The sequence below is a fragment of the Cervus canadensis genome, chromosome 12, assembly GCF_019320065.1.
Source record: "Cervus canadensis isolate Bull #8, Minnesota chromosome 12, ASM1932006v1, whole genome shotgun sequence".
NCBI classification, from domain to species: domain Eukaryota; kingdom Metazoa; phylum Chordata; class Mammalia; order Artiodactyla; family Cervidae; genus Cervus; species Cervus canadensis.
This window is the reverse complement of record NC_057397.1, coordinates 10255467-10281506: the sequence shown is the minus strand read 5'-3', so window position 1 is coordinate 10281506 and position 26040 is coordinate 10255467. Positions and strand designations below refer to the sequence as shown.

At 57.9% G+C, this 26040-nt stretch overlaps 1 protein-coding gene across 7 annotated transcripts in view; it reads right to left on the bottom strand.

Moving 5' to 3' along the window:
- MROH1 (maestro heat like repeat family member 1) overlaps positions 1-26040 on the bottom strand; it is a 51878-nt gene that overhangs the window by 12935 nt on the left and 12903 nt on the right. For 3 of the 7 annotated variants that reach the window (XM_043484224.1, XM_043484230.1, XM_043484225.1), the window contains exons 2-29: positions 23126-23228; positions 22079-22159; positions 21292-21437; positions 20314-20445; positions 19719-19881; positions 19448-19546; positions 14568-14719; positions 14057-14197; positions 13748-13840; positions 10793-10871; positions 10553-10666; positions 9583-9656; positions 8418-8540; positions 6623-6730; positions 6344-6488; positions 6222-6262; positions 5800-5941; positions 5445-5497; positions 4884-4991; positions 4408-4527; positions 4190-4312; positions 3305-3451; positions 3193-3219; positions 2269-2391; positions 2084-2163; positions 1901-2012; positions 1684-1779; positions 1113-1217 (exon numbers count right to left, since the gene is read on the bottom strand). In XM_043484224.1, coding sequence (XP_043340159.1) covers positions 1113-1217; positions 1684-1779; positions 1901-2012; positions 2084-2163; positions 2269-2391; positions 3193-3219; positions 3305-3451; positions 4190-4312; positions 4408-4527; positions 4884-4991; positions 5445-5497; positions 5800-5941; positions 6222-6262; positions 6344-6488; positions 6623-6730; positions 8418-8540; positions 9583-9656; positions 10553-10666; positions 10793-10871; positions 13748-13840; positions 14057-14197; positions 14568-14719; positions 19448-19546; positions 19719-19881; positions 20314-20445; positions 21292-21437; positions 22079-22100 — 2868 coding nt within the window. In that variant the 5' untranslated portion in view covers positions 22101-22159; positions 23126-23228. The remainder of the gene's footprint in view (positions 1-1112; positions 1218-1683; positions 1780-1900; positions 2013-2083; positions 2164-2268; positions 2392-3192; positions 3220-3304; positions 3452-4189; positions 4313-4407; positions 4528-4883; positions 4992-5444; positions 5498-5799; positions 5942-6221; positions 6263-6343; positions 6489-6622; positions 6731-8417; positions 8541-9582; positions 9657-10552; positions 10667-10792; positions 10872-13747; positions 13841-14056; positions 14198-14567; positions 14720-19447; positions 19547-19718; positions 19882-20313; positions 20446-21291; positions 21438-22078; positions 22160-23125; positions 23229-26040) is intronic. The other 4 variants (XM_043484226.1, XM_043484228.1, XM_043484227.1 and 1 more) reach the window with 4 other exon arrangements.

Genomic DNA, 26040 nt, shown 5'->3' with positions numbered 1-26040 from the left:
AGGGGAAGGCTGGACGAGGACTGGGGACTACCAGCTGCGTTCCTCTCCACGAGGGCAGAGCCCTGTCTCGTCACGAACAAAAACTGAACTCTAGTTGGACCAGGTTTACGTGAAAAACAGGCCATGGGAGAACCTGGGTGGGAAAAGCTGTCTAAGCCAGCCAACAGACGATGCTCTGAACACAACAAAAAAATAAACACTGCTAAACAACAAGCTTCTCGCTTGACATTTAGCGGCTCGGGGCCACCACCAGTGTTCACCTTCCTGCTGTCAGCAGCACAAGCCCACAGGCGTCGGGATGGTGAGAAAGGTCGAACTCATGGCCTTTGTGAACGGCTGTGGCTGTGTGTCTTAAGAGCAGAGAATTAACTAAAAACTCGTTAAGAGTCACAGAGGAATCTTATTCCTTATAAACTACCCAGTTCCTGCCAGTTCCTAAGTATCCAAAAGCCCAGTTCTCCTGCCTACCGCAATAAGTAAATGATTATGTACAGCGGAGACAGCAGCGACAGACCGTGCCTCTGCTAGGGCTGGGGGCCGGGGTGGCCAGGTCCATCATTGTCAGCACAGGAGCCCTGTCAAGGCCACGCGGGAGTGTGGGAGGACCACGCCAGTCCACCCTAAAGCCAGCAGAGTAACGGCTTTGTAAGAACAACTGTGAAGTTCTAACAAGGGAAGAGGAGCTGCTGAACCCCAACAAATACTAAAATGCAGAGTAACCGTGCGGCTCTGGGAGGCGCTCCTTCCTACCGCTCCAACTAACAGTGCTGTCTTCACCGCTGCGCTCCAGGGGTTCACAAGTCCCCACCTTGGCCCGAGCTGCGGCTTCTGCCTCCAACACCCTCCACTCCTCTCACGTGGAGGTCCCCATCACCCTTCCCTGCATCGGGCCGGCTCCCAAGGACGAGGCTGCCCATCAGATTCAATGCTGAGTGGCCAGCCCTGAGGACACTTGCTGACCCTTGTGGTCCTCTGTCCACAGCATAGGAGAGGACAGTGCTGCTCGCAGCAATGGGCAGTGGGAGATGCGAGGGCCCCACGCTGTGGTTCCCGGGCGGGGGGACGGGCATGGGGCCGGGGAGGGGCCGTGCGGGCTGCCCTGGGGCACTCACGCTGATCTGCAGGTGTTCTAGGAAGAACTGCAGCAGGCAGGCACTCAGGCCGAGTGCCCGCACCCGCTCGTGGCCCCTTGGGGACTTGATCCATGGGCTCAGGTGCTGGGGAAGAAGAGGCTTTGATAGGTGCAGCTTGGGGCAGCCTCCAGGCCAGGCCACCCTCTGGGCATGGGGGCCAGTGCGCCAGGTCAGAGTGGGCCCCCTGGGCAGCGCCTCCCCCACCCCGTCATTCTGTCCTGCTGGCCTGGCTCATGGCCATGGCCACCCCTGGTGGACTCTCTAGCCATGCCCATGCAAGGACATGGTGTTCCCAGACATGGGTCTGTCCTGCCCCAGCCCACAGCCACCCACCCACCATCATGATGGCCTCAGAGGGTCAGGAGTGCCCATCTGGGGCACCTCAGGGTCTCTCTGTCCAGGCCCCACGATGGGGGAGCAGAGAGATTGAGCTCCGAGCCCCTGTCTGCTCAGACTGCACCCGTCTGCATACCCCCAGGCCAGAGGGGCGCTGCTCACTGGCTCACAGGCCACCTCCCACTTGCACAGAGCACCATGGCCCGCCACACACCTCCACCATGACCTGCAGACCCTGGGGCGTCATGTTCCGCTGAAGGAGGCTCGTCAGCAAGTCCTTCAGGGCCTGCATGGTGTCCAGGTACAGGGACTGGAACAAGAGAAGTTGCCAGTCCTGCTGTGACCCCCCACCTGTGGACAGGGCCACCGTGGGGGCTGATGATAGCTCCTGGGGGCTGTCCCCCACCTCCCACCGCAGGGGCCACTGATACCTCCTGGTGGCTGTCCCCCTCCTCTGGCTCAGGCAGCATGGCCATGACACTGTGCAGGCAGCTGTGAATCAGGTCCGCCTGCACCTGCTCCTCCAGGGCTGGCTCCAGGGTACTGAGCCGCCAGTTAAGGCCCAGCGCTCACGCAGAGGGCCCCCCCACAGCTGCCGCCCAAGGAAAGGATACACCAGGTACGTGCAGGCGAGCATAGCCTTCTTCCGAATGGGCGTCCTCAGCGAGTCTGGGGGCTCTGCTTTGATGAACTCCTGGGGGAGCAGCCGCAGGGCAGCCCTTGGCCGAAGCTCCAGCTTCCCCCCAGGTCAGGCCCCACAACCCAGGGGCCCAGCCCTCCCCAGCCCACCCGCTCTCACCACCATCTGCGCCACCAGCTCGGCCTTCCTCGAGAGGTGGAAGGAGCCGCCGTGGGCACTGCTGCAGATGGCCTGGGTGGCCATGCACACGCTCTGCACCAGGCTCAGTCTCAGGGCCGGGTCCTGCAAGGACAACCGGGCTACGGGAGCCGCCGAGGCCCGAGGCCCATGGGCTGAACCCGGCGGGAGGGGGCCACCCACAGCGGTGAGGCCAGGCCGCTGGCCACTCTCCTGCAAGCTAGACGTGGACTCCCCTCCAGTCTACGGGCTCTCGGCCAGTCCTCCACGTGGGCCAAGGTGGGTCTGTGAAGGAACCCGAGGCCCTTGGCTGTGGGCCTGACCTGGGGGTCCCGGGGTCACAACCCTGGGCAGATGACTGCAGGCTCGCCATGCGCCATCCAGCTGCATCCCTCAGGTGGAGGGGATGCTGTTGCCCTGGCAGAGCCCCAGCAGACGGCTGGCCCCCAGCTCTAAAGGGCTGAGTCAGAGAGGTCACGGAACAGCCCTGGCCCAGCGACCCCATGAGACCCAGGGTGGTGGGGGTCTGCTCTTCAGGGTGACAGCCCGGCCGCTCCCAGAGAAGGTTCCCAGGTTAGTGCCAAAGTCCACAAGGGAGTCGTGTTAGTGAGGCAGAGGCTGCTGTCCTGGATGCAGAACTCCTCCGACCAGGCGCTGGCGGAGATGGAGTGGAGCCAGGAGAGGGGCACAGCCAAGGCCCCCGAACAGCCTGCGAGCCACCACCTCCCCTCCGTCCCCCCTACCTCTGGGGCCTGGGCCAGGGCAGGAGCTCCTAAGCCCCAGAGGGCCATCCTGCAGGCCTTGCCTGAACTGGGACTAGGACGCCCCGGGAGCGCCCCGCTGCCGCCCCGGCTGCCGCCCGGCCAGCCCACACAAAGGAGAGAGCTCAGGCCCCGCACACTGTACCTTGGTCTCTACTTTTATCCCCAGAACCTGGATGACAGAAGTGAGACAAGTTACATAAGAGGCTCCTGAGGCAGCGCCCCGCCCTGAGCCTCTGAGACACCCAGACGCCCACCTTGGTGCTGAAGCACTGGGACATGTTCCGGAACACGTCCGCCTCCACCCTGGCCAGCAGCAGCTCACACGGGGCCCGGGCTGCCACGTGCCCGTAGCACAGGATCAGTGCACTCCTCACTTTGTCGGCCTCACTCTCGCTCCGATCCTGAGAGGTCAGAGTTCTGTGACAATCACACCCCGAGCAGGAGCCGCGCCCTCCGACCCCAGGTGCCAAAGAACGGCAGAGCCGGTCTGAAAGAAGATGCCACTTGACCGAGGAGACCCCATGTCTGGGGCCTGTTGGGGACCAAGGGCCAGAGGGGAAAGGATGCGGGGGGCACCACGGCAGGAGGGCCAAGCAGGAGGAGGGGCTGGGGGCTGAGAGCAACCAAAGGGCCGGGTGGGGTCCCCGTCTTCGCTTGGGTGGCTGCCCAGGGCCCCTGTGCCCTAGGGGCTTGTTCACACTATATCAGCCCGAGACCCTGGCACTGGTAACCCCAGTCCAGGGAGACGGGCTGGGGTAGGAACAGACAGCGCAGGTGTTTCCCTTGCACCAGCTTCAGCCCGCGTGCAGCATCGACCGGCCACCAGGGGGCAGACGACACACAAACTGGAGGCAGGACAGGGAGGGGCTGCTCCCATCCTGCTGCCCAGAGCCGGTTCGTTGCCCCCCACCCCAATGTGGGAGGGAGCCCACACACACCAGCCCCACCCATGAGGAAGCAGAGACTGGAGGTCAGCTCTCTGCCCCACCCCCAGCCTGCAGGGCACTGAGCCTGGGAAACTCTAGGACTAACCCCATCCGCCCTCCCGAACCTCAGCATGCTGGCACCACAGCTAAGACAAAACCCCGGGGCCAGCCTGCCCCAGGCCTCCCCGTCAGCTGTCAACCTGACCTCACTACCTTAAAAATGTTGAAAATGCCGGCAGATTTTCTGAGCACGTCTGACTTCACAAAGTCTTCCAGCTGGGCCAGGGTGTCATCCAGGTGGGAGGTGGCACAGATCCCAAAGCAACAGGCAAGGCCCTGGGGAGGCACAGGTGCACTCACACCTGGGCAAGGTGGGGCGGGGGGCGCGCGCACACGTGCGCACACACGCGCACACGCTGGGGGGCAGGCACCTCACGCTCCCTCTCCTCCTGGTATCTGGCCGTCTCCAGCAGCTCCTGCAGGTGCTTCCTCACCACCTCCTTACTTGAAGCGGCACCCAGGGTGGTCCCGACACATTTGTACAGGAAGTTCTGCAACGAAGCCAGACAAGGGGTGGTGCCAGCACCCTCAGTGGGGCACTCAGTGCCTGCACCATGGGCCAGACACACCGCTGCACACCACTGCAAGGGCCAGGCGCGCTCTGCGCAGTGTCTGAGGAGCAGCAGGTGGGTGTGGAGCGCTGCGTCTCCAGCCGCCAGCCCACAGCCTTCTGCTCCAGGTCCTGCCAGGACCACAGCAGCCACCAGACAGGCTCAGGGAGCAAGAGACGGAATCGGGGGACAGGCTCAGGGGCCTTGCCCTGGCACTGCTGGCAGCGTGTCCTCCTGCACCTCCTCCTGGGCTCCCTTCCCCCACCCCTCCTCCTGGGGCTCCCCTCCCCGTGCACCTTCTCCAGGGGCGTCCCGTTGTAGTTGGGTAGCTGCTTGCACATTTCCAGGGTCAGCTGGCAGACCCAGGTGTTGTCGGACACGACAGCCAGGGAGTCCCGGAGAAACTGCGGGCAGGAACTCTACCAATGAGTCTGGCTCAGCCTCTCACTGGCCGGACTAGGGGAGAACCCAAAGCCCCTGGTGCCACAGGCGGTGACCACAGTTCCTGTGCCATAGCTCCGAATGGCCGTAGATAACTTTGAGGCCGAGACAGAAATTCTGGCTGGTGAGGCGTGCAGCACACGTGCACTAAGGGCCTCAACCAAGCAGGGGACTGGACGGGGGGCTCTCTGGCCAGAGCAGCCCCTGTGATCTGACCGCATCACAGCACATAGTCCTCACCCCAGAGACACTCACCTGTCCCTCCGCCCCTCCCCATCACCACCAGGTCAAGGCAAGCACCACCACTCTGGGAGGTACAGTGCCCCCAGAACCCACTGCCCCAGCCCTCCCCACCCGGGCCAGAAAAGGGCCTGTGCCCAAAGCAGGCTAACTCTCGTCTCCTCCTCTTCTCTCACCATCAGCAGCTTTTCTTCCCATTCCTTCTGTGACAGGGTTTCTTCACTGTATTCTGAAATGACCAGTCACCCGCTCAGCCTGGCGGACAGCAGTGGAGTGCTCAGAGTCCCCTCCACCAGGCCCAGGCCCCTTTGGCTCCAGGATAGAAGAAGAAAGGGCCCACATCTAGTAAGCTTGCAGGTGACACCAGGCAGCGAGCATCTTTCCAGCCCACTCTCCAGGCCCTTTCCTGAACCACAGCAGAGGCGATTTCTTCCAACTTTTAAAACCCTGGTCTCCAGTGCCCAGCCTTGATGCCAACAGGCAACAATCGGGGTCAGAGGAGGAGCAGCAGCACCCCACCCCGGGCCTCACCTTCCAGGTGCTCCAGCAGCAGGGGGATGGCAGTCGCCCACCGCTGACCCAGGGCCGGGTGGATATCCTGATGCAAGACACTCAGGAGGCGCAGTGAGGCTGCCCCACGACCATCCCCCACATATGGATTGGAAGACACGGCCTGCAGGAGGCAGAGTTGAGGTCTCCACCAGCGTCCTGGGCCACAGTGCTCCACCCAAGGCCAAGCATGGATACCCAGGTGGGGGCAAGGAGGCCCCAGAGACACAGTTCCCTAAATCCCTCCCGGAGTGCCTGATGGTCCTTCCTGGGGCAGTGACAGCACGAGGGTGGGGCGACAGGGACTAGGGGAGCATCCACACCCCCCCGACGCCCCTCAGAGTGGGCACTGCCCGGAGGCCACCTGGCCGGGAGAAGCCGCTGAGGACTGAGTGGCTGCTTACCAGGAGTCTGGTGGTGATGGCGTAGGGAGACGGGAGGTGCACTGCAGGGAGACAAACCATTGCACTCAGGGCCGCCCCCTTGGGGGGCAGGTGGGGGAGGGCTGGGCTGGGGCAGGGCACACCGTTGCCGTTGTACTGGATGAGGGGGGCATGGGCCCCCGCCTCCTGCCTCTTCTGGGCCAAGTGCACAAGGCTCCTGCAGAGCGGGCTCAGCGCCCCAGTGAAGCGCACAGGGACCAGGAACTCAAGCAGGTACGGCCAGAGGACCTGGGGGCAGCACAGGGTGTGTGGGAGCCCAGACCCGCAGCGCTGCCTCCCCGCACCCACGGCCTCCCCGCACCTGCTCCCAGACCGAGGGGTCAGGAGCAGGGTGGCAGGTCCCCCAGGGCGGGGGCGCTCACCTCACCCATCCTGTCCACAGTGGTGCTGACCAGGTAGAGGGTGCTGACGCTGATGGCCCGCACGCTATCGGCCGCCAGGGCCTCACTGTCAGCGCCCGGCTTCTGAGGCTGGGGGCGGGAGGGCAGGATGCTGTGCACTCTGCTCTGCAGGGCGCCAGTCATGGGCTCTGGCCCTGAGGACACGGCCTGAACAGAAGCATGACAGGCCCTGCCCAGCCCCTAAGGAGGGGACCATTCCCTGTCACTGGCAGGACACGCGCTCTCCACTAAAATCGCCCAAGAAAGCCAGCTCCCTGGGCCAAGCTCTGGTGTCCAGACTAGAAAAACCGTGACCATTTCCTGAGAGCCGCTGACCACATCCTCACAGGTGGTGTTCCATCCTTGTGGATGCAGTCATTGCCTGAGAAAATGCCATTCCCACCAAGAACACAGACAAGCCCTGCTGCTTCATCGGCCAGTGGTTTCTCTCAGACCCAAGGAGACAGTGCTCCACAGCCAGTGCTCCAGAGCTCAGCTCCCTGGAACCTTCCAGGCAAAAAAGGACTCTCTTCTCTAAATGCTAAGTCTTCAATTCATGCTTTGAAACACCGAAAAGCAAACACTGAAAACCAAGCAAAAGTGGGAAAACCGCAATGACTGTTGGAGACGTTTGGCACCTCTCACCAAGAAATTAAAGATTGAGAAGAAAAAAATAGAGATGTTTAGGGCCTGAATAGCAAGTTTTAGAGCATGCTCTAAAAATATAGGTAAAACTTTATACTAAATACACGCAAACAATGTTGAATGCCTGACTATTAGGCCAAAAGAAAAATCTCAAGAAACACTTAGAAGCAGAAATACACCTGGCCAGATTCAATGCAATAAAATTACAAGCCCACGGTAGCCACAAAAGGCTAATCACCTAGAAAATTATAAACATCCAAGTCACTGGGTTCTCGACATCCAGGCAAAGGCAGCTGATCTACGTGGGGAGAAGAGTGTTTACAGCGAACAGTGCTGGGACAACAGGACATCCACGTGCAAAATACTGAGCCTGAACCCATACCTCACGTTAAACAAAATTAACTCAAGATGGATCACAGACCTTGTGTAAAACTTCTAGAAGCAAACATGGGGGAACATATTTGTGACTTTGGGTAAAGAAAGGATTTACTAGTTACAACACCAGAAGCAAGAGCTATAAATAAAAACCTAATAACATGGACTTCTAAAATATTAGCACTTTTGCTTTTTGAAATACAATGTTAAGAAAATAAACACCTATGATGCAACAGATTTTTCAGAAAATATTTACAAACCATAAATCTGATAAGGCACTTGAATCTAAAATATATGAAGAGCACTTCTGTCCTGAAGAAGAAGAAAGGGAACAGCCCAACTCCAAAGCAGGTAAAAGCTGTAAGCAGGCACGTAGACACATGGATGCCAATATCACTGGTCACGGGCATGCCAGCCTGTCACAGTAGCTGGAAAATGAGACACACAGCACCAACCTCACCCCACGTGCCAACAGGGCTGCTGCTGGGGCCGCAAGATGGCACAGCTACTTTTGAAAACCGTCTGGAAGCTTTTTATGAAATTAAACATCTCAGCATCTCACAGCAGCTGCTTACACAGGGGGACAAACGCACGCCCTGCAGAAACCTGCACCCACACTTTCATGGATGCTTTATTCACACCTGCCATGCGGCTAGCAGACTGGCACACCCCCAGAGCACCCCTCAGCAGTCAGACGACAAACCATGGGTCCAAGAGACAACACGCGATGATGGAGCAGAGGGACGGCATGCCTTACCTCAGCCTCGGGGGGCAGCGCGCACTGCTGCACGACGTACTCGACCATGGCCTTGCCGCCAGGCTGCTCCAGGTAGCCGTGGTGGGCCATGGCACTGACCACCTGCACCACTGCCCGCTTCACCTGCCCGGAGCAGGGGGCGCAGGAAGGGGCCTCAGAGGAGCACTGGATGCAGCACGACAGCCCAGCAGGGGCGGGCATCTCACCTCCTCCCTGCCTGCACCCCCTGCCTTCCCCCAGCCCAGCACCCATCTCTGGGGCCCTCCCCCTGTCCTGGTCACACCTCTCCTCCCCAGACCCCAGGTCACACGTGTGTCCTGAGTGACCACAGGCCGATGGGTCTGGAGGGACTGAGCCACGTGGCAGCCTGAGGGCCCCTAGGCTGGGTGCTTCTGGCCACCGACACTGCAGACAAGTGCCGGGCCCCTCTGAGGGTGGCACAGGGCACAAAGGCCCTGAAACAGATACAGCCTCAGTGATTTGGGCTCCAGTCCCCATGAACGGAGGATGAGCACAAAGGCTAGGGCAGTCCCAGGAAGGGGACCCGCTGCCACTGAGCCCAAGCAGGGGGGGCCAGCCCCGCCCTCAGCTCTGGGGTCACCACCAAGCTGTGGATATCCTGCCGGAGTCCAGGCTCCTGTTCCCTGGGGCTTCCACTGCACCAAGTTGTCTAGCCCTGTGACTCAGGTAGGGCATCAGGCCACCCGAAGGGCTGGATGCCGAGATTTGCATGACGGAGGCCTGACAGAGACCCCCGACACAAGGCTGGGGCTTCCCTGGGCAGCCCTCCGTGCGAGCCAGCACAGCGCTGCCCACGGCTCCACAGGGTCAGGACAGGGGCTCCAAGTGAGAGCCCAGGCCGCCCCATGGGCGTCTCTGTGGCTGACACTTGCCTAGGTATTTTTGGTGTAACGATTCTTGAGTTCTGGGGGTTCTTCTAGAGAACGATCAAGCCCCAAGGTGGTCTTGAGGACTGCTTCCTAGCTTCACGCCTGGTTAACGTATCAGGAGGAAGTCGGGGGCCCAGACACGCAGCTCAGCAGACACCCAGGCCTGCACGCACGCGCTGAGGCCTGGTGTGCTGAGGCGGCAGCTGCCTGTCAGCGGTGGCTGTGCCGCCTGCCACTCACTGTGCAGGGCCGCGCTAAGCTGCCCACTGACCCACCTTGTTGTTGGTGTCCAGAAGAGGGAGCTTCATGGAGGAGAGAATGAAGGGTTTCTTAACTGCCATCTGAGCAGCTGCAAGAAACCAACAGGGGGCTCAGTCTGCCTGCCGATGGGCAGAGGCCGGGCAGCCTTTCTGCCACAATGTGGGCCAAGCCTGTGCTGCGGGGCCCTGGCCTCAGTGCGGCCCTCTGCATGGGTGGGGAGAAGGCCACCTAAGCACAGGCCTACCCATCTCTCTCCGAGGGAAAAATGACTTTTTTCAGCAAATGACATTATTTTATCCAATTAAGAAGTGAGGAGGTTGGAAGTTCAGGGCAGCAGAGCTGAGTCAGGGGTCCCAGGTTCAAGTGTGGGGTGAGGGCACCTCCAAGGTCATCAGAATCTTAGCACCACTCCTGGCTCCTGGCTCCAACCTGAAGGCCTGATGTAGCCACTGCCACTGTTTAGCAACCAAGACACACACACACAAATTCAGGTGTGAAAACCATTCAGGCTTATTGCTGATTAAAACTGCTTTAAAGCAAGAAACCTGAACTCTCCTATCCAGTTGTGAGGAAATCTTCAGACACATGGAAGCCAGGGACTTTTCACAGAACTAGCCTCCACTCCTCCCAAGGTCCACATCTAAGAGACAGAAGAGCAAGCTGTGCCCACGGCCAGGCCTCCACACTGAGGGGCCGCTGCTGTGGATGGCTGCAGGTGGGGGGGTCAGCAGGACTCAGCCATCAGCCCCCCACGCCGAGGTGCCACGGCCTGCTGTCTACAGCCCCTGCCGAGGGCAAACATCAGTGACGGACAACCTGCTGGGAGGCACGCGAGCACCACTGCTGCAACTCTTCAAAAAGTAGGGAATTTTGCAAAATAGAAAGTTGGGGAAAGTATTTCAATAACTCAAAGCAAAACGCTCCTTTTCATCCTGAAGATAGACAAGGCGGGCCTATCCCATCTCCATTCCACAAAGCACTCACCCGCCGCGTTGATGACGTGCCTTAGGACCTGCAGGGTGCCCACACGGGTCCTCTCGTTGCTGGTGTCCAGCTTGGGCAGCAGGAAGGCCAGCAGGCGGTCCGGTGAGCAGCAGGCTGCGGGCAAGTGCTCGTCAAGACTGTCTTGCTCCCTGCTGGCTGCCTGCACCCCCCAGGCCCAGCGGGGAGGACGGACATCAGGGCGGTGAGCCCCGGATGAGACCGAGGGCACCACCTGCGTACCCAGTACGGTGAAGCAACGCAGCACCTCCTTCCGGTTGCTCGTCACCAGCGGGCTGGACGACTCTATGGGCACGCAGATCTGTCCGAGACAGAGGACACAGTCAGTGGCTGCTGGGGCTGGAGAGGGAAGCTGCAGGTCCTCGGGCGTGCTCGCCTGGGTGTAGGAACCCCTGCCTGTGCCCAGACACGCTCTCAGGCCCTGCAGGCGGGGTGGGGGGGAATGCAGGACACACAGCTGGCCCTCCTCCTACACCCCACCCTACCCACAGGCAGCCAGGAAACAAACTCCCCAGACACACTTCCTGATGAGAAAGGAGACAGCTCCCCACTTTCTCGGGTAGGACACGTGAGCACAAAAAACACTGGAGTCTGTCCGTCCAAACCGAGACAGAAAGGGAGCTGCCCTGGCAGGAGTATGGGCAGAGGCTGCAGGCGGCTGCGCCCCTGGATCCCACTGTACCTCTGTGGGCAACACTCGGGCTGAGCTTTGGGTGGCACCCCTGTCCCCACTTAGCCCCCAAGGTCACAACAATGGACCTGCAGGGCCTCTGGGCAAAGGGCTCTGAGGGTACCCTTGGGAAAACCCAGCCTCCCAACCAGGAGGGAGCCGCAGTGCAGCAACCACAGGCGCCACCCCAGCCTGGCCCTGCCAGTTCCCAGGGGACCGCAGCAGGTGGAGCAGGTGCAGGCAGGGCCGCCAGGCTGGCTCCAGGTCCCCAAGGCCCTGCTGCCCGCTCCTGGGGTCACTCAGCGACCCACGGAGTGCCTCCACCAGGGCCGGGGGCCAGCAAGGGAGCAGCTTGGAAGCAGATGCTCTGGCCCGCCCCAGGGAGCCTGTGGAAGATGCGTGAGGTGCTCAGAACTCCACAGTGACTGGAGCACAAACTGCTGCTGAGTCCAGGCGCTAAGGTTTGCACTGATCAGTTAAAAGGCGATAGATCAGAGAGAGAACTAGTGACAAGGGCAGTCACCTTGAGAAAAGATAAAACTAGCTTTTCACTCTTCCTCTAAAATACACTCCAGATGATTAAACAGTATACGGGAAATGAGAGAACCTAAAAACTCACTGCAGAATTGGAAAGCCTTTTATAAGTACAGCAAAACCTGACTATACAAAGAAAGATAAATGATGGCTTTAAAAAATTAAATAATGTTCCATGGCAAAAAAATATCATAAACAGAGCCACAGATAACAACAAAGCAGAAACAAATATCTACATACATGACACAAGACTATAAATAACTGCTACAGACCAATATGAAAAAAAAACCAAAACCCTAAAATCAACAGAAAAACAAAAGACATGAATGGAAAACACTAAGAAAAGGATATATCACACTTTTCTAGCTTCTCAGCTTTTCCACAAATATTCCCCTTTTAAACCCCAACCTCTCCCCACAGATTACACTGTTTTTAGTTTCAGGCCATCACTTTCTATTAAGTAAATAATACGCTATCTCTCATTTTTTCCTCACTCTTTCCTCAAGTTGAGATCTTAGGCTTTCTTCGCTAGGTTAATTCCAAGATACTTTACAATTAAGTTTCTGTTGCTATTGTAAACACCTTTTTTTTTTTTTTTTGGTACTTTCTAGCTGGTCACCACTGATGGGGGAAAATACTCTTGATTTTTACAGGTTGGTCTTGTAACCGGCAGCCTTGCTGAACAGAGTTCTAGGACTTGTAAATAGATTCAGTTCTTGTACGAATGAACTTCTAGATGAGTGCATCAACCATCCAGAACAAATATCTGCTAGGAGCAGACACGGCGGGGGCCAGAACAAGGCAACCCTGCCCTCAGGCCTCTGCCGCCTCGCTGGGCATGGGGAGCAGTGGCCTGACAGGACGCAGGATGGGCAGGTGGCCAGGCGAAGGCAAACCACAGGTCTGTTCTGGATCCTTCCCTTCTGCTTCTCTCCTCACAGGATTCACCCCAAGCCCTGCTGACAAGTGAATGGGGCCCTGTCCTGCTCTGGACGGTAAGCGAAGGTGGTTGCTCCTTTCCATTGTGATGCAAGCTGTATCCATCACATGTATGATGCAGGCTGATGGATCAGGTATTTAAAATTTACCAAGAGAAGCTCCTTTCCCATCCTGGTTGCTAAGAGTTTCAATGACAAGTAGGTGCTGAACTTCTTCAAAAGCTTTTACTGCATCGCTGAGATCAGAGAGAACCTTCCCATAGCCCCTCCCACTGGGCCCCATGTGTGGCGAGTATGGGGTGGGCAGCCAACTCTCCTCCGCACAGACCCTCATGCCAGCTCTCCCGCGGGTGCCCAGACTTTTCTGTGTGGTCCTGACTTGGAGTCAAGACCAGTCCCACAGAACCTGTCAGGCAGCTCTAGATCCTTTTCTCATTTCCAAGCCCACCTGTGTGAGGTGGAAATGAGCTATCCCTCACAAGTCTAGAAGAGGCAATCTGAACACCACTGGGTCCCGGGTTTGTTTTCAGAAAGGAAGGGCCTGGAATGCAGTCTCCTTTTCCTTCCTGGTTTAGTCAAATTTTCTATTTCTCTTCTACCAATTGTGACATTTTTAGACATTTCTAGGCATCTATCCACTTCATAGTTTTTCAGGTTCATTATGGCCGAGGAGCCCCCTGAGGCCCTTGCTCCAGCAGAACCTTCAGGCCCTCCCCTTGCCGGCCTCAGCTGTCAAGGCGGCTCCTTTGCTCCACCTGAGCCCTGACCCTTGGGGACCTGCAGGCAGCGCAGATGCTCCCCCTGCCTGCTGGCCGCCCCCTCCCCTCCTGCCCCCGTGTATGGGGCTGTCCTGTGCCCCACTGCCCGAGTCAGTCTACCCCCAAGGGCTGCACCCAGATGACTTGGGAAGCCTGCAGAGGTCCACCTGGCTGGACCCCTGCCCTGTCTTGCTCCCTGGGCCCCTCAACAGGCACCCCCATAGCAGGACAACAGCGCCCGGCTCCAGCCTGCTCACAAACCCCTCCAGTGGCCCACCTGAGCGTGCAGAGCGGCCAGGAGAGAGTCGAGCTGGATGTCCAGCGTGCGGCTGCCCACGCTCACAGCTGCCTCCAGGATCTGGCCGAGGCTCTGCAGGGAGGAGCAGACTGTCAGGACCTCCTCGCCCTCAGCCCCATCCCACCTGGCTGAGGGCGCCTCCCAGCAGGACACCACCCTGGGGCTGGAGTGAGGAGGCAGCGGTGCCAGGAAGGGGGCCTGGCTCTCCAGCTCCACCCGCGGCCCTCACTGAGGCCGACAGCCCACCAGGGCCTCACCCACTGAGGCCCGCAGCCGCACTGTGCGCACCTTGGACACGTGGACGGTCTCGGCGTGCTTCTTGTAGAGGGTGAGCACCCCAGGCAGCAGCTTGGGGAGCTGCTCCTCCAGCTTCTCACTGGGGAGCAGGTGGCTCATGGGCCCCAGGGCCTCCACCACTGCGAGCCGCAGCTGGAGGAGGCAGGGACACCGGTCAGTGGTGGGGGGACAAGGGCAGGAAGTCCTCCACCACGGACCTAGAGCACAGGCTCCTACAAGGTGAAGGGAGTGGGCCGGGGGAGAAGTCAGAGCAGCCAGGCCCCTCCCTAATGTGTGGAGGCCCCAAGGTGGGGGTGGGGCCTCAGCAAAGCAGCCCAACACTGCGAGGACCTGCAGGGGAGACCCCACAACACAAGGCTTGGCGTGGGCAGGTGGACACAAATCTCTACCGAGATCCTGAGGGATGGCAGAAGGGCCCAGGGGTCTGCAGCAGGACCTCCAGGTTGGGAAGGGAGAGGGCAGTCAGCTGGTGCAGCCACCAGTCCCCACCCACAGAGCGTACCTTCGCTTCCCGGCTCTGTAGCCACTGGTGGAAAAGGATGTCATAAGCACCAAAGATGTCTGAGGCGAAGGCGTCCTTTCTGACCGTGGGGTCTGGGGCCTGGTCCAGGTTGGCCAGGTACTCCAGGGTGCTCTCACTGAAGCGCTGCAGAGCTGCGGTGACCCCAGCGGTGAGAAGGCAGGCATGGTCACGCTGGCTCTCAGGCAACCCCTCTAACATCCCATGCCCGCCTATGAGATACCCTCCTAAGCAGCCCGGCGAGGCTCAGGACTACAGGGTGGGGCGGGGGTGAAGGGTCCCCTACTCTCGTCCTTCCCAGAACCCAGAACACGACGTTTCTAGAAATTCAGTCTCTGCAGATACACAAAGTTAAGATGAGGTCATGGTGGGGTGGGGTGGGCTCTAACCCACCAGGACCCTGTTCTCATAAGAACAGAGACAGACATAGAGATGATGGAGGCAGACGCTGCAGTGACACAACCTCAAGCCCAGATGCCCAGATCGATGGGCACCTCCAGACACCACGGGAGCCTGGAAGGACTCTGTCCAGAGTCACAGAAGGTGCGCGGCCCTGACAACAGCCTGCCCTCAGACACTGGCCTTCTAAGCTGTAGAAGACAGCCCTGTTGTCTTAAGCCCCTGATTTGTGGTTCTGTGTCACAGTGGACACCAGTACATGACCAACCTCCCCCAAATGCCCCCAAGCCACCACGCCCACCTGCTCTGGTCTGTGGTGCCCACCTCTCCCCTCACAGACACACATACCAAATGCTTTCAAGGACTGCTGTCCAAGATGGCGTGGGACCCCCAGGACACATGCAGGAAGACCTGGGTGTGTGAGGCTGGGTGGGGGTGCGGTGCTGAAGGTGGGGAGCACCAGCCTGGGGGGGCTGTGTCCATGCAAGGGATGGTGCCGTGGATGCTTAGGCAGGGAAGCCGGGGGACCCACTTAGGTGTAGAACTGTGAGTGGTCAGCAGGGCCTGGACTGTGGGTCATGTGAGACGATGGGACCACAAATAGTCTGAGGCCAGAACCTGGCCACGCAGCCACACTGAGGCCTGGGCAGTGCAGGAGAGGAGAACCAGACGGCTGGCAGGGGTGTTGGCTCACAGCTGGCCCCGGGGCAAGAGCCCACCCCAGGATCTTGACTGACAGGATCACGTGCTCCAGCTCATGACCTCTGACCTGGACCATTTGCAAGGCTAATTTCTCAGCTTGGGTTTTGCAGCCCAACCCTCGTCTACAGGAAGGCAGTTATGGTCACAAGCACTAGAGAGAGAACATACACGACCTCCCGGAGCCCACAGCGGGAGGTCTGTATCTGGCTGTCCTCCCACTGAGGATGCCTTCAGTGGGGAGGGGGTCTGCTTAGATGGGCCCTGGTCCCTGCCTGCCACCCCAACCCCTGCGTCCACCTATTCTTGCTCCTTGAGTTGCTCAATCAGGCTGCTGGTCAAGCTGACCAGGGATTCGAGGTACCCTGTGTGGGAAGGGCTTTCAGGATAACAGGACATTACGTGGCTTGAAGTGGAACCCCCCCTCGCCCCCGGCCCCGAGTTTCTTACCAGGTTTGTGCTTTTAATCAAGGACACACATGCCTCATGTAAACGAGTCACTCAGGCCCCTCCCCCAGCCTGATTTTCCTTATTCCAGAAGCAAACACAGGGTTCGGGCCTCTCTCTCCACACACGTGTGTGCAGTGTTCCCCACGTACCCCAGGCCAGGACCAGCCGGATCCATCCACCCCTCCAAACCCACGTGGCTCCGAGCCCACCACTCCCTCCATGAGCAGCTGTGTCCTGAGTTAAGGACTGTCTGGTGTTTGAGTCCCCTTGTCCTCAGGCCAAAGTCACTACAGCAACCTCCACACCTCTTGCCACACATCCTGAGGCTCTCCCAGCCTCACCACATGGGCCACACCCTTCCGGATCCTGGCTTCTCAAGGGACGTCTCTACATCTTCCTGCTCAGCAAGCCTCGGGGCAGGGTGCTGATTCTCAGGGGTGCCTTCCGCTGGAGCTTTCTAGCACTCTCCCTCAAGCAGAAGGCAAGCCCTTGGCCTTCTCCTGGACCACCTGTCCCGCAGAAGCTTCCTGAAGCAGGAGTGGGGAGGGCCTCTCCACCTGGGACAGCTCCCACAATGCCCCCCCCGCCCCGCCCCCTCCACATTCTCCGTTCCTTCTATCCAAGGTGATTATCGAAGACTGGCTTCATGGCTTCACTTGCTAAATCTTTTCTTTCTCTTCTGTTTTTCACATACTTGCATTTTGGCTCCATTTTCTAGAGGATTTCCTCAACACTTCCATTTCTACCTTCCATTTTCATCATGTCGCTAATTCCCAAAAGCTTTATTGCATTGTCCAAACGTAGCTTCTTCATAGCAACGTGCTTCTGTTTCATGAATGCATCTTTTCTCATCTCAACGAAATATCAACCAGATTTCCTCTCCTGTCTGTTTTCCCCTCCCTCAACTGTCTGCTTCCCCTAGTCTCCCTTTCTGTTTACTTTGCTGCTGCCTCTCTCATCAGACTTTCCCGGTGGGTGGTGAGTGTGGTTTCCTGCCAGCGCTGGCAGTGTGTCCAGGCCAGCTGAGCACCTGTTGTCTGGGCCCTGTCCACCCACCTCTGGGGTCCTCCTCCCCACCCTCCCCCTGCCAGGCCGCAGCATCCTGCAAGCTGGACAAGAACCTCTGAGTGCACACACACTCCTGTTCTGGGCCCCATGGCCCACTTGGGCCACCTTCCTGCACAGTGAACACAATCTGCCTAGAATCGGAGACTGCCTGGAAGGACAAGAGGTCCCAGTCCTCTTGTGGCCCACTCAGGCTGCGGATGGGCTGACGTGGACGCTCCTGGCCTGACTGAGGCTGCTCCAGTGGGCAGGACCATGCTTCCTTCAACTGCAGACCTGAAGCACTGTCTGTGGCGAGGCGCACACACCTCAGTCAGAGGGTGGTTACAGGCAGTGTCTGCTGGCCCACCTGGCCCTTCACATGGCATGGCAGCCAAGTGAACACTGTAGGCCTGCAGCCTGTGAGGGGCAGGGCCTCCTGCACAGGGCTCTGCAAGTCCTGGCACGATGCCAGCACTTCCCAGGGCAGCTGCCAGGCCAGGGACCAGCCCTCAGCTCCAACACAGGCTCTCCTTCTCCCTCCCTGCCAGGATGAGTGCTGTCCTTGGAGCTCTTTTCCCCCAGCCCCCACAGCTCTCCCCAGTCCCTTCTGTGTCCCCCCAGCTGGGATGTGTACTGCCCTTGGAGCTCTTTGCCCCCCCGCACCCCCAATCTCTGCCTCGGTCCTCTCTGCGTCCTGCCCCTGCACTCTGAGCTCAACAACGATTCCCACCCAGCTGCTCAGGGATCCTGTCACAAGTTCCCTTTTCAGCAAAAACCAGGTCCAAGAGGGTTTCAGCCCATGTGGGAGGGGCCCTCAAGAGGAAGGCGTGGAACAGAGAGAACAGGAATGTAGGGCCCCTGAGGGGCTAGAGCTCTTCCTAGAATCCCTGAGAGCTGGGGAACCTGAACCCAAAACCACCATGAACAGGTGGGCTGCAGCCCAAAGCTCTAGGCCCCAGATAGGAAAGTCCCCTGGTGTGCACAGAACAGGCAGCTTCATTGGGACCCCTCTGCAAACACCAACTCTGCTTGGCTACCAGCCTCCCAACCCCTGCCTTGGTGTGGCCATAGCCTAACCACGTCCCTCTAGCCTGGCCATGGGGGTGGAAGCCCAGGACCTCTAACAGCCTGGAGATTAAAAAGGGTCCTTAGGGCTTCCCTGGTGCTCCAGTGGTTAAGAATCCATGTTCCAATGCAGGGGACTTGGGTTTGATCCCTGGTCCAGGAAGACCCTACATGCCTCGGGGGAACTAAGCCTGTGCGCCACAACTACTGAAGCTGGGGTGCCTAGAGCCCATGTTCGACAAGAGAAGCCGCCATAATAAAGAGTAGCCCCTACTCTGCACAACTAGAGAAAGCCCTCGCCAGCAACAAAGACCCAGCAAAAGCAAAAATGCGTGCATGCATGCTAAGTGGCTCAGTCATGTCTGACTTTTTGTGACCCTATGGACTGTAGCCCACCAGGCTCCTCTGGCCACGGGATTCTCCAGGCAAGAATGCTGGAGTAGGTTGCCGTACCCTCCTCCAGGGGATTTTCTCAACCCAGGGATCAAACCCACAGTGACAGGTGGGTTCTTTACCACTAGTGCCACCTGGGAAGCCCACAACCAAAAATAAACTATTTTAAAAAGGGGATCCTGTCTTCATGGGACCTCATGGGCCTAGGTATTCCCACTCCCTCCCCTCGGTAGCAGCTGTCTTCCTGAGACTGGAGGGGACGCTAGGGACACCAGGAAGCCGAGGGACAAGAGCTATGTGCAGGCCACTAGAAGAGGCCAGGCTTCCTCAGGCCCCATGTTTCAAGACCATCTGCTCCCTATAGGAGTGCCCTCCTGCCCATCAGGAGTCATGCCATGAGGCACTGCCCATGGCACACAGAGGGTGGGAGAGTGAACACTCCCAGGATACCCAGGGAAATATCACTCTGCCAGAACGAGCAGGGAGAGAAGTGGGAAGAAGCTGCAGCTCTGGTCAGTCTCCTCCTGCCCCCCATTAAGTGTCCAGGGCTCAGGGGAGTACAGTGCAAGGTCCTGGTCGGTGGGGGGGCCCAACAGCAAAGAAAAGCTGCCAGACAGCAGAGGTCAGGTCTCTACCTGCAGCAGTGCCCTCTCAGCCCCCATCTGCATCACCCTTCCTCTAATTGTCCCACCCTCCTCCTGCAGCCTGAAGGCCCCCCGGCCCCCCACAAAGGAGCACTGGAAACAAAGACCCCCCCCAACAGTGGGCAGACCGCACCCATCCACCACCCCACAGAGGCCCTGTCTTACCACAGCAGAACACCACTTTCATTGAGTCATGTTTGGCTGCACCCAGCATGGGCAGCATGGTGCTGAGGATGGACGTCAGGAAGGGCACCATGCCAAACACTGCAAGAAGGGGCACGTCACAGAGGCCCACGGCCACCCCGACCCCGCCACACAACTTGAGCTCTCTCTGCACAGCCTGGGGCGCGTGGTGGAGCAACTGGGACCCAAGGAACCGAGATGCCAACCTCAGAACCTCTGAGTGTGCAAGCAGAGGGGCGGGGCCGCCACCTACCATTGGAGATGGAGAGGCTGGCGAGTGTGTGCACGGTGCAGGGATGCGGCAGGAGCCCAGGTTGGAACTTGCTCAGCAGCTCCTCCATCACGCTGCTGATGAACCGCCTCCCCACCGCCACCAGGACGCTGCTAGCGGCTTGCTGCCAATCAGAGACCAGCTCCTGTCCCCAAAGACCTCAACTGACACCCTGACCAAAGGAGGCAGACCTCACCCACCCTGAAGGTGCCCAGGAGGAAAACTGGACACTCTGCCTTCAGTTCCATTGGAGGACAGGCCGCCAGTGTTCAGCACGCTCTGGGGCTGCTGGGAGCAGGGCCCCAGGCTGAGCCTCGAGCCCATGCACGCTCGAGTCAGGCCCTGGTGCGCCTACATTCGCCCTGAGAGCTTGGGAGCACTGCTTTCCACTTCAGTTTCCATCTGAAATGGCGGGGTGACCCACCCCACCCCACAAGGGCAGTCAGTACACAGGACCAACAGGCCAAACCCAAGGCAGCCAGACACAAACCCATGTTCTCAATGCACTCGGGAAGAAAACAGCTCCCTGCCCCAACCAAGGGCGGGTCAGCCAGGTCAGGGCAGGTATCCCCCACACCTTCACTTTGGTCATCTCATTGGAGGCCAGGAGGATGATGGCCCTGGCCATGTCCTTGTCCAACTCGCCGATGTGATTGCTCACGACTGTCTCCATAGCCCGTAGGACCATCGTCCGGTATGGATGCGCTAGCTGTAGAGAGAGATGGTGGAGGAAGGACCGGGACTCCCTTGTCTCTCATGGCTCCTCCCCGAGCTCAGGAATGAGCTCCCTACACTGGGACAGTGGTGGGGGTGGGGGCAGGGGCGGGATGGGGCCCTGCGGGAGAGGAGGGGTCATCAAACTGGCTCAGGAGCCCAGGGGCCCCGTCAGGACTCAACTGTTCAAACCTGAAATGGCAGCTGACAGATAAGAGCCCAAAACTCAAACAAAAAGAAAGACGGTCTTTTGAGACTGCAAGTCTAACTCCTAGGAATGAGTCTAAACCATGCACTGTGGAAACTGAAATTCTGTCCCACTACAGGGAGACAGGAGTGTCACAGAACCCTGCAGTCGGACCAGGAGAGGTGGAGCTGGCACAGCTCTTGGTGCAGTCTCAGCAGGGCCCGACCAGTGGCGTCTACGGTTGGGCAGGGAGCAGAGGCCCAGGCCCGCTGGGCGAGGCCCTGTCCCAGGTGCGACGCAGCGGCCCCTTTCTCACTAGCTGGGTAGGTGAGAGGAACGGTGGACTGGCCTGTGCAAGGGCAACCAGACACTACAATGCCAACCACCCGGTCCCCCACAACAGGACCGACCCACAGAACAGAGTGGGTCACCTATGCTGGACTTGCCGCCTCAAGGGGGCCTGGACTTGCTGGTGTGACTTTCCACCCACAGCAACCTGGCTGCATACTTCAGACCCACTGGGGCCACTGCCCTGCAGGCCCCACCCCTCACCGAAGGCCCCATTCCCACCACAAGACCCGACCCTCGCCACGAACCCCGCCCTGCAGGCCCCTCCCCACAGGCCTCACCCCATCCCCGAGGAGCAATAAATACCTTTTCGTGCAGCCGCAGGTGCTCCTCACAGGCGCTGAGCACCTCTGCTGGCTGCGACTCTCCGAGGGTGCACAGGGCGCCACATACCTGCTCCTGCACCCGAGGGTCCTTGTCAGTGATGGCGTCCAGCAGGATGGTGGACAGCCCTACAGTGACAAAGTCCAATGGCAGGGTCAGGCCTGGCCCCGGCCCACCGCCTGGCTCAGCCTCTGAGGACTCAGCCTCACTGGCCCGGCCTCTGCAGCCTCAGGCGCACACACCACCCCCTCTGTCCACCGTGCCGGCCGGGGTCTCTGGGACCACTGGCCACCTGCTCTGAGGTCGCTCTGGACACCTCTACCCCGGCCTTCCAACCCAGGCCGTGTTTTCTCCACATCTCCAGCCCGGCTGGATCCGAGCTCCTGTAAAAAGCAGGCAGTGTGGGCTCAGCCCCACGAAGCGGCTCCAGGAGGACCTCTGGCCCACACTCTGCCCTGGACCATGCCCTGGCAAAGAGCTGGCCTTGGCTGCAGGTACAGTGACCAGTCAGAGTGAACGCTGGCCCTGGGGCTTTTGTAGGCAAGGAGGAAGGCACAGGGACTCTCCCCCACGGAGCACAAAGCCACTGTGCCAGGCAAACGCTGTCCCCACACCAGACTGAGCCAGCGTCCGCAGAGACGAGAGCTTCCTTTTCTTTTCTAATGAAGCCTTAAAGAAAGTGTGTTCAAGCAGCGGTCACTCCTCTCAAGTGCATTTACTCAGAAATCCGCAGCATGCCGTGGAGGCCAGCCAAGGGGCCCACACTCACTCTTCACGTAGGTCTCGCTCATCACTGTGGCTCCGGCTTCTTCTCGCCTCCTGGAGTGAACATGGACGCCTCTCTTCAGACCTGGAGTCACCAGACATGCAACATTTAAGTCACTGGCCTCCTCAGTTTATGAGCAGTTATTGTGTTGTGTAAAACACAAGATCAGAAAGGGTTTGTCTGGGAGACAGTCTCTGCCACACTCTGGCTGAGTGGTGCGCAGAGGACAGGTGGTACCCGCTCCACCCAGCAGTCGGCAGCGCCGCCAAGTGCTTGGCCCACAGGGGCTCGTCCTGGCTGGCCTGCAGAGGGGGCCAGGCCAAGCGTGACCACCACCTCCACTGACAGCATCTTCCTTCACTCTGTGCACATAAGGCCTCGTGCCACTGACAGACTGTGCAGAATGGGACACCCCTCCCTGAGGGCCAAGAACAACAGCCTTCGTCACTGCGTGGCCAGGACCCCCCACTTCCTGTTGGCTGAACAAGACTGGACAGGCAGCTCAGGGATCTGGTGGGCTCTCTGGCGTCTGAAACCAACCATCCAGACAGCTCACGGGATTTGAGAGTTGCAGCTTTCAAACATCATGTGCCTCAAATCACCACTTGCAATAGATAGACCCAAAGAATAAAGCCCATGGAATACGCAAGTGCCTCTGCACTTCCCCACGCGGTCACAGGCTCCGACACCGGTATGGGACTGCTTTCTCACAGTGGGGTCCTCTATTTTCTGGGCACCACCTTCATTCCTGGGCACCGCCCATTCAGAAAAGGGTGCGGGTAGAAGAAGCAAAGGGGACAGGCCACCTCCTGCTCCTGAGCTCATTGGCTGTGGCCACTCATTGGCTGTGGCCACTGGGAAGGGGCAGTGAGAGGTGTCTGACGAGTGGGGGGACTACAGCAGGTGAGAACTCTAGCTCGAGAAGGCACCCTGGTCCTAGGCATTCACCCATCCCACCAAAACCTCAGCGCAATGAAAGAAAAGATGCATGTTTTAAAAGAACAAGCCCACAAGGGCGCTAGAACACAAGAACAGATAAAATTAGCAGACCAGACACTTCCAGGAATCTCAGGCAGACAGAAGGCAGATGGAGAAGACTGGTTTGAGGCTGGTGGCATCAGCAAGGTGTTTCCCCTCTTTTCCTGGAAAGCATCTAAAAATAACAAGGAAAACAAGAAATAAAAACACATATTCCATTAACAGCAGAGCAAGGAGGTGGCAAAACCCCCCATCCTGCAAAGGTGAAGGGCTGAAAATGCCGCAGCCGTCAGGCAGGTATGAAGGTGCTGGCCGCAGGCTCCACAAAGAGCCACAAGGACTCTTCTCAGAGGCAGGCACCCCTGCACATGGAGCCCACTTCCTGAGGTCCCTGGGCCAGTCTGGGTAATGAGCACGCAGCCCGCTCCTGGTGCAGGGGCTTCGCCTGTGAAAAGCTACAGCTGCCCATCTCCATGGCCTCAGAGAAGATGGGTTGAACAGCTCCAGCTCCACAGTTTGGAGCATCCTTCATACAAATGCAGACAGCTCGAGCAGAAGCACACACATACATAAGGGACATCAGCTCCCAGCCTGCCTGGGAGGAATGGACCTATTTGCCACCTCAACCCAAACAACTAAAAAACTGAATGAAACACATGGAACCAGAGTTCTCAGGCTGATGGGCATCAGGAATAAAGGGTGGGAAAGCCTGTGATCATGTCAGCTCATCACCTGAAGGGCACGTCCAGCTGAGGACATGCAGAGCGGCCTGGGAACAACTTGGGATGCCCGGGTCTTGCTGGAGTCCACAGTGTCCAGTACCAGGTAGAACCTCAGAGGACTGCAGAGGGTCCCCAGTCACTCAGCTGATTTACTGGCCAGCACAGGGGCAGAAAAATAATGTCCCCAAGGATGCCCATGTCCCCATGCTTAGCACAGGAGTATGTTACTTAGCTGGCAAAAGGGACTTAGCAGATGGGGTCAAGGGCACAGACCTTGAGGTGAGGAACTACCCTGGATTATGTGAGTGAGACCCGCCTTAGTTCTTAAGAGCGAAGAACTTTTCTCAACTGCATCAGAGACAGGAGGAGAAGGAGGGAGGAAACAAACAAACACGGGAACAACCCACCTGACCTGCTGCACAGACCGGGCGGGAGGCCAGAGACGACCCAAGGCGCGGGAGGAGCCACCCAAAATGACTCGCAGAAACAATCCCTGCGGCTTGCAATGAGCCAGGCGAGGGCCTCTCCTGGCAGCAGGGGAACATCACAACTCTCAGAGCACTGGGAAGGGCACTCAGGAGGGTTTCAACTCAGTAAAGAAGTAAAACTAGGGCGTTCCCTAGGGGCCCAGTGGTGAGGATCCCAGGTTCTCACTGCCATGGCCCAGGTTCAATATCTGGTTGGGGAACTGAGATCCTGCAAGCCAAGCCACGCAGCCAAAAAAGGAAAAAGAAGAAAAAGGTAAAATGCCATTCTGGTTTCACCTACCAAAGCTAAAAGCAAGACCTGAAAGGATCAGACCATTCCCAAGTAACTTAGACCAGCCCAGCACAAAGCTTGAGAATAACAAGAGGAACACAAAACACCATGCACCAACAAACAAATAAAAGAAAGAAAAATAACAGTGTCTGGCATCCACTCAAAAATGACCAGGCAGGCAAAGAGGCAAGAAAAGTGAAAGTGAAGTCGCTCAGTCATCTCTGACTCTCTTCGGGCCAGTGGACTGTAGCCTACCAGGCTCCTCCCTCCATGGGATTCTCCAGGCAAGAATACTGGAGTGGGTTGCCATTTCCTTCTCCAGGGGATCTTCCTGACTCAGGGATCGAACCCGGGTGTCCCGCAGGCAGACGCTTTAACCTCTGAGCCACCAGGGAAGCCCCACACAACCCAAATTTGCTGCATGGCTAAGAAACTCAAACAGGGGCTCTGTAGCCCCTAGAGGGGTGGGATGGGGACGGAGATGGGAGGGAGGTTCAAAAGGGAGGGGATATATGTATACCTATGGCTCATTCAGGTTGAGGTTTGACAGAAAACAACAAAATTCTGTAAAGCAATTATCCTTCAATAAAAAAATAAATTAAAAAAAACAACACACAACCCATAACGAGGGTGAGTCAGTCAATAGACACTGACCTGGAAATGGTGCAGAGGAAAGAATTACTAGATGAGACATTTAGATTACAACTGTATGTTATATATTCTAGAAACCACAGGAAACACTAAGTATGTTAACATAAAGAGGCTAAAGTAAAAGAATGGGAGAAGAAAAATGAGGCTGCCAATAATCACAAAAAAGCTGGAGGGGCTTCCCTGGTAGTCCACTGGTTAAGAATCCACCTGCCAATGCAGGGGACACAGGTTCGGTCCCTGGTCTGGGAAGACCCCACATGCCTCAGGGCAGTTAAGCCTGTGCAACACAACTCCTGAACCTGTGTGCTGCAGCTACTGAAGCCCACATATCCTAGAGTCCGAGCTCTGCAAAAAGAGAAGCCACTGCAATGAGAAGCCTGCACACCACAGCTAGAGAGTAGCCCCTGCTCGCAGCAACTCGAGAAAGCCCATGCACAACAGTAAAGACCCAGTGCAGCCAAAAATATATAAATAAATAATTTTTTTAAAGCTGGAGTTGACTACATTAATATTAGATAAAGTAGACTTCAGAGACATAACAATTATTTTTTTTAATTAAATCACTTTTTATTTGGAAAAGTGTATGTTTAATAACTGACTTCCTACTGGTTCAATCAACATTTTGCAAGCACTTGTACACATCCAATAAAATATTTCTGAAGCTTGTGCTTGGTAATCAATCTGCTTTTCTCATTCTCCAGAATGATTTAAAATCTTAACTCATTTTAAGAGTTTTAAATGGCTCCTGCTGGGGTCCAGCCTCGGCATGATCCAGGGGTACCCTAAGGATGAACAGCGTCGGCGAGAGAGAGAAGACACATGCGACCAGCCTTGATAGGGCCAAGTCTGCGAGGG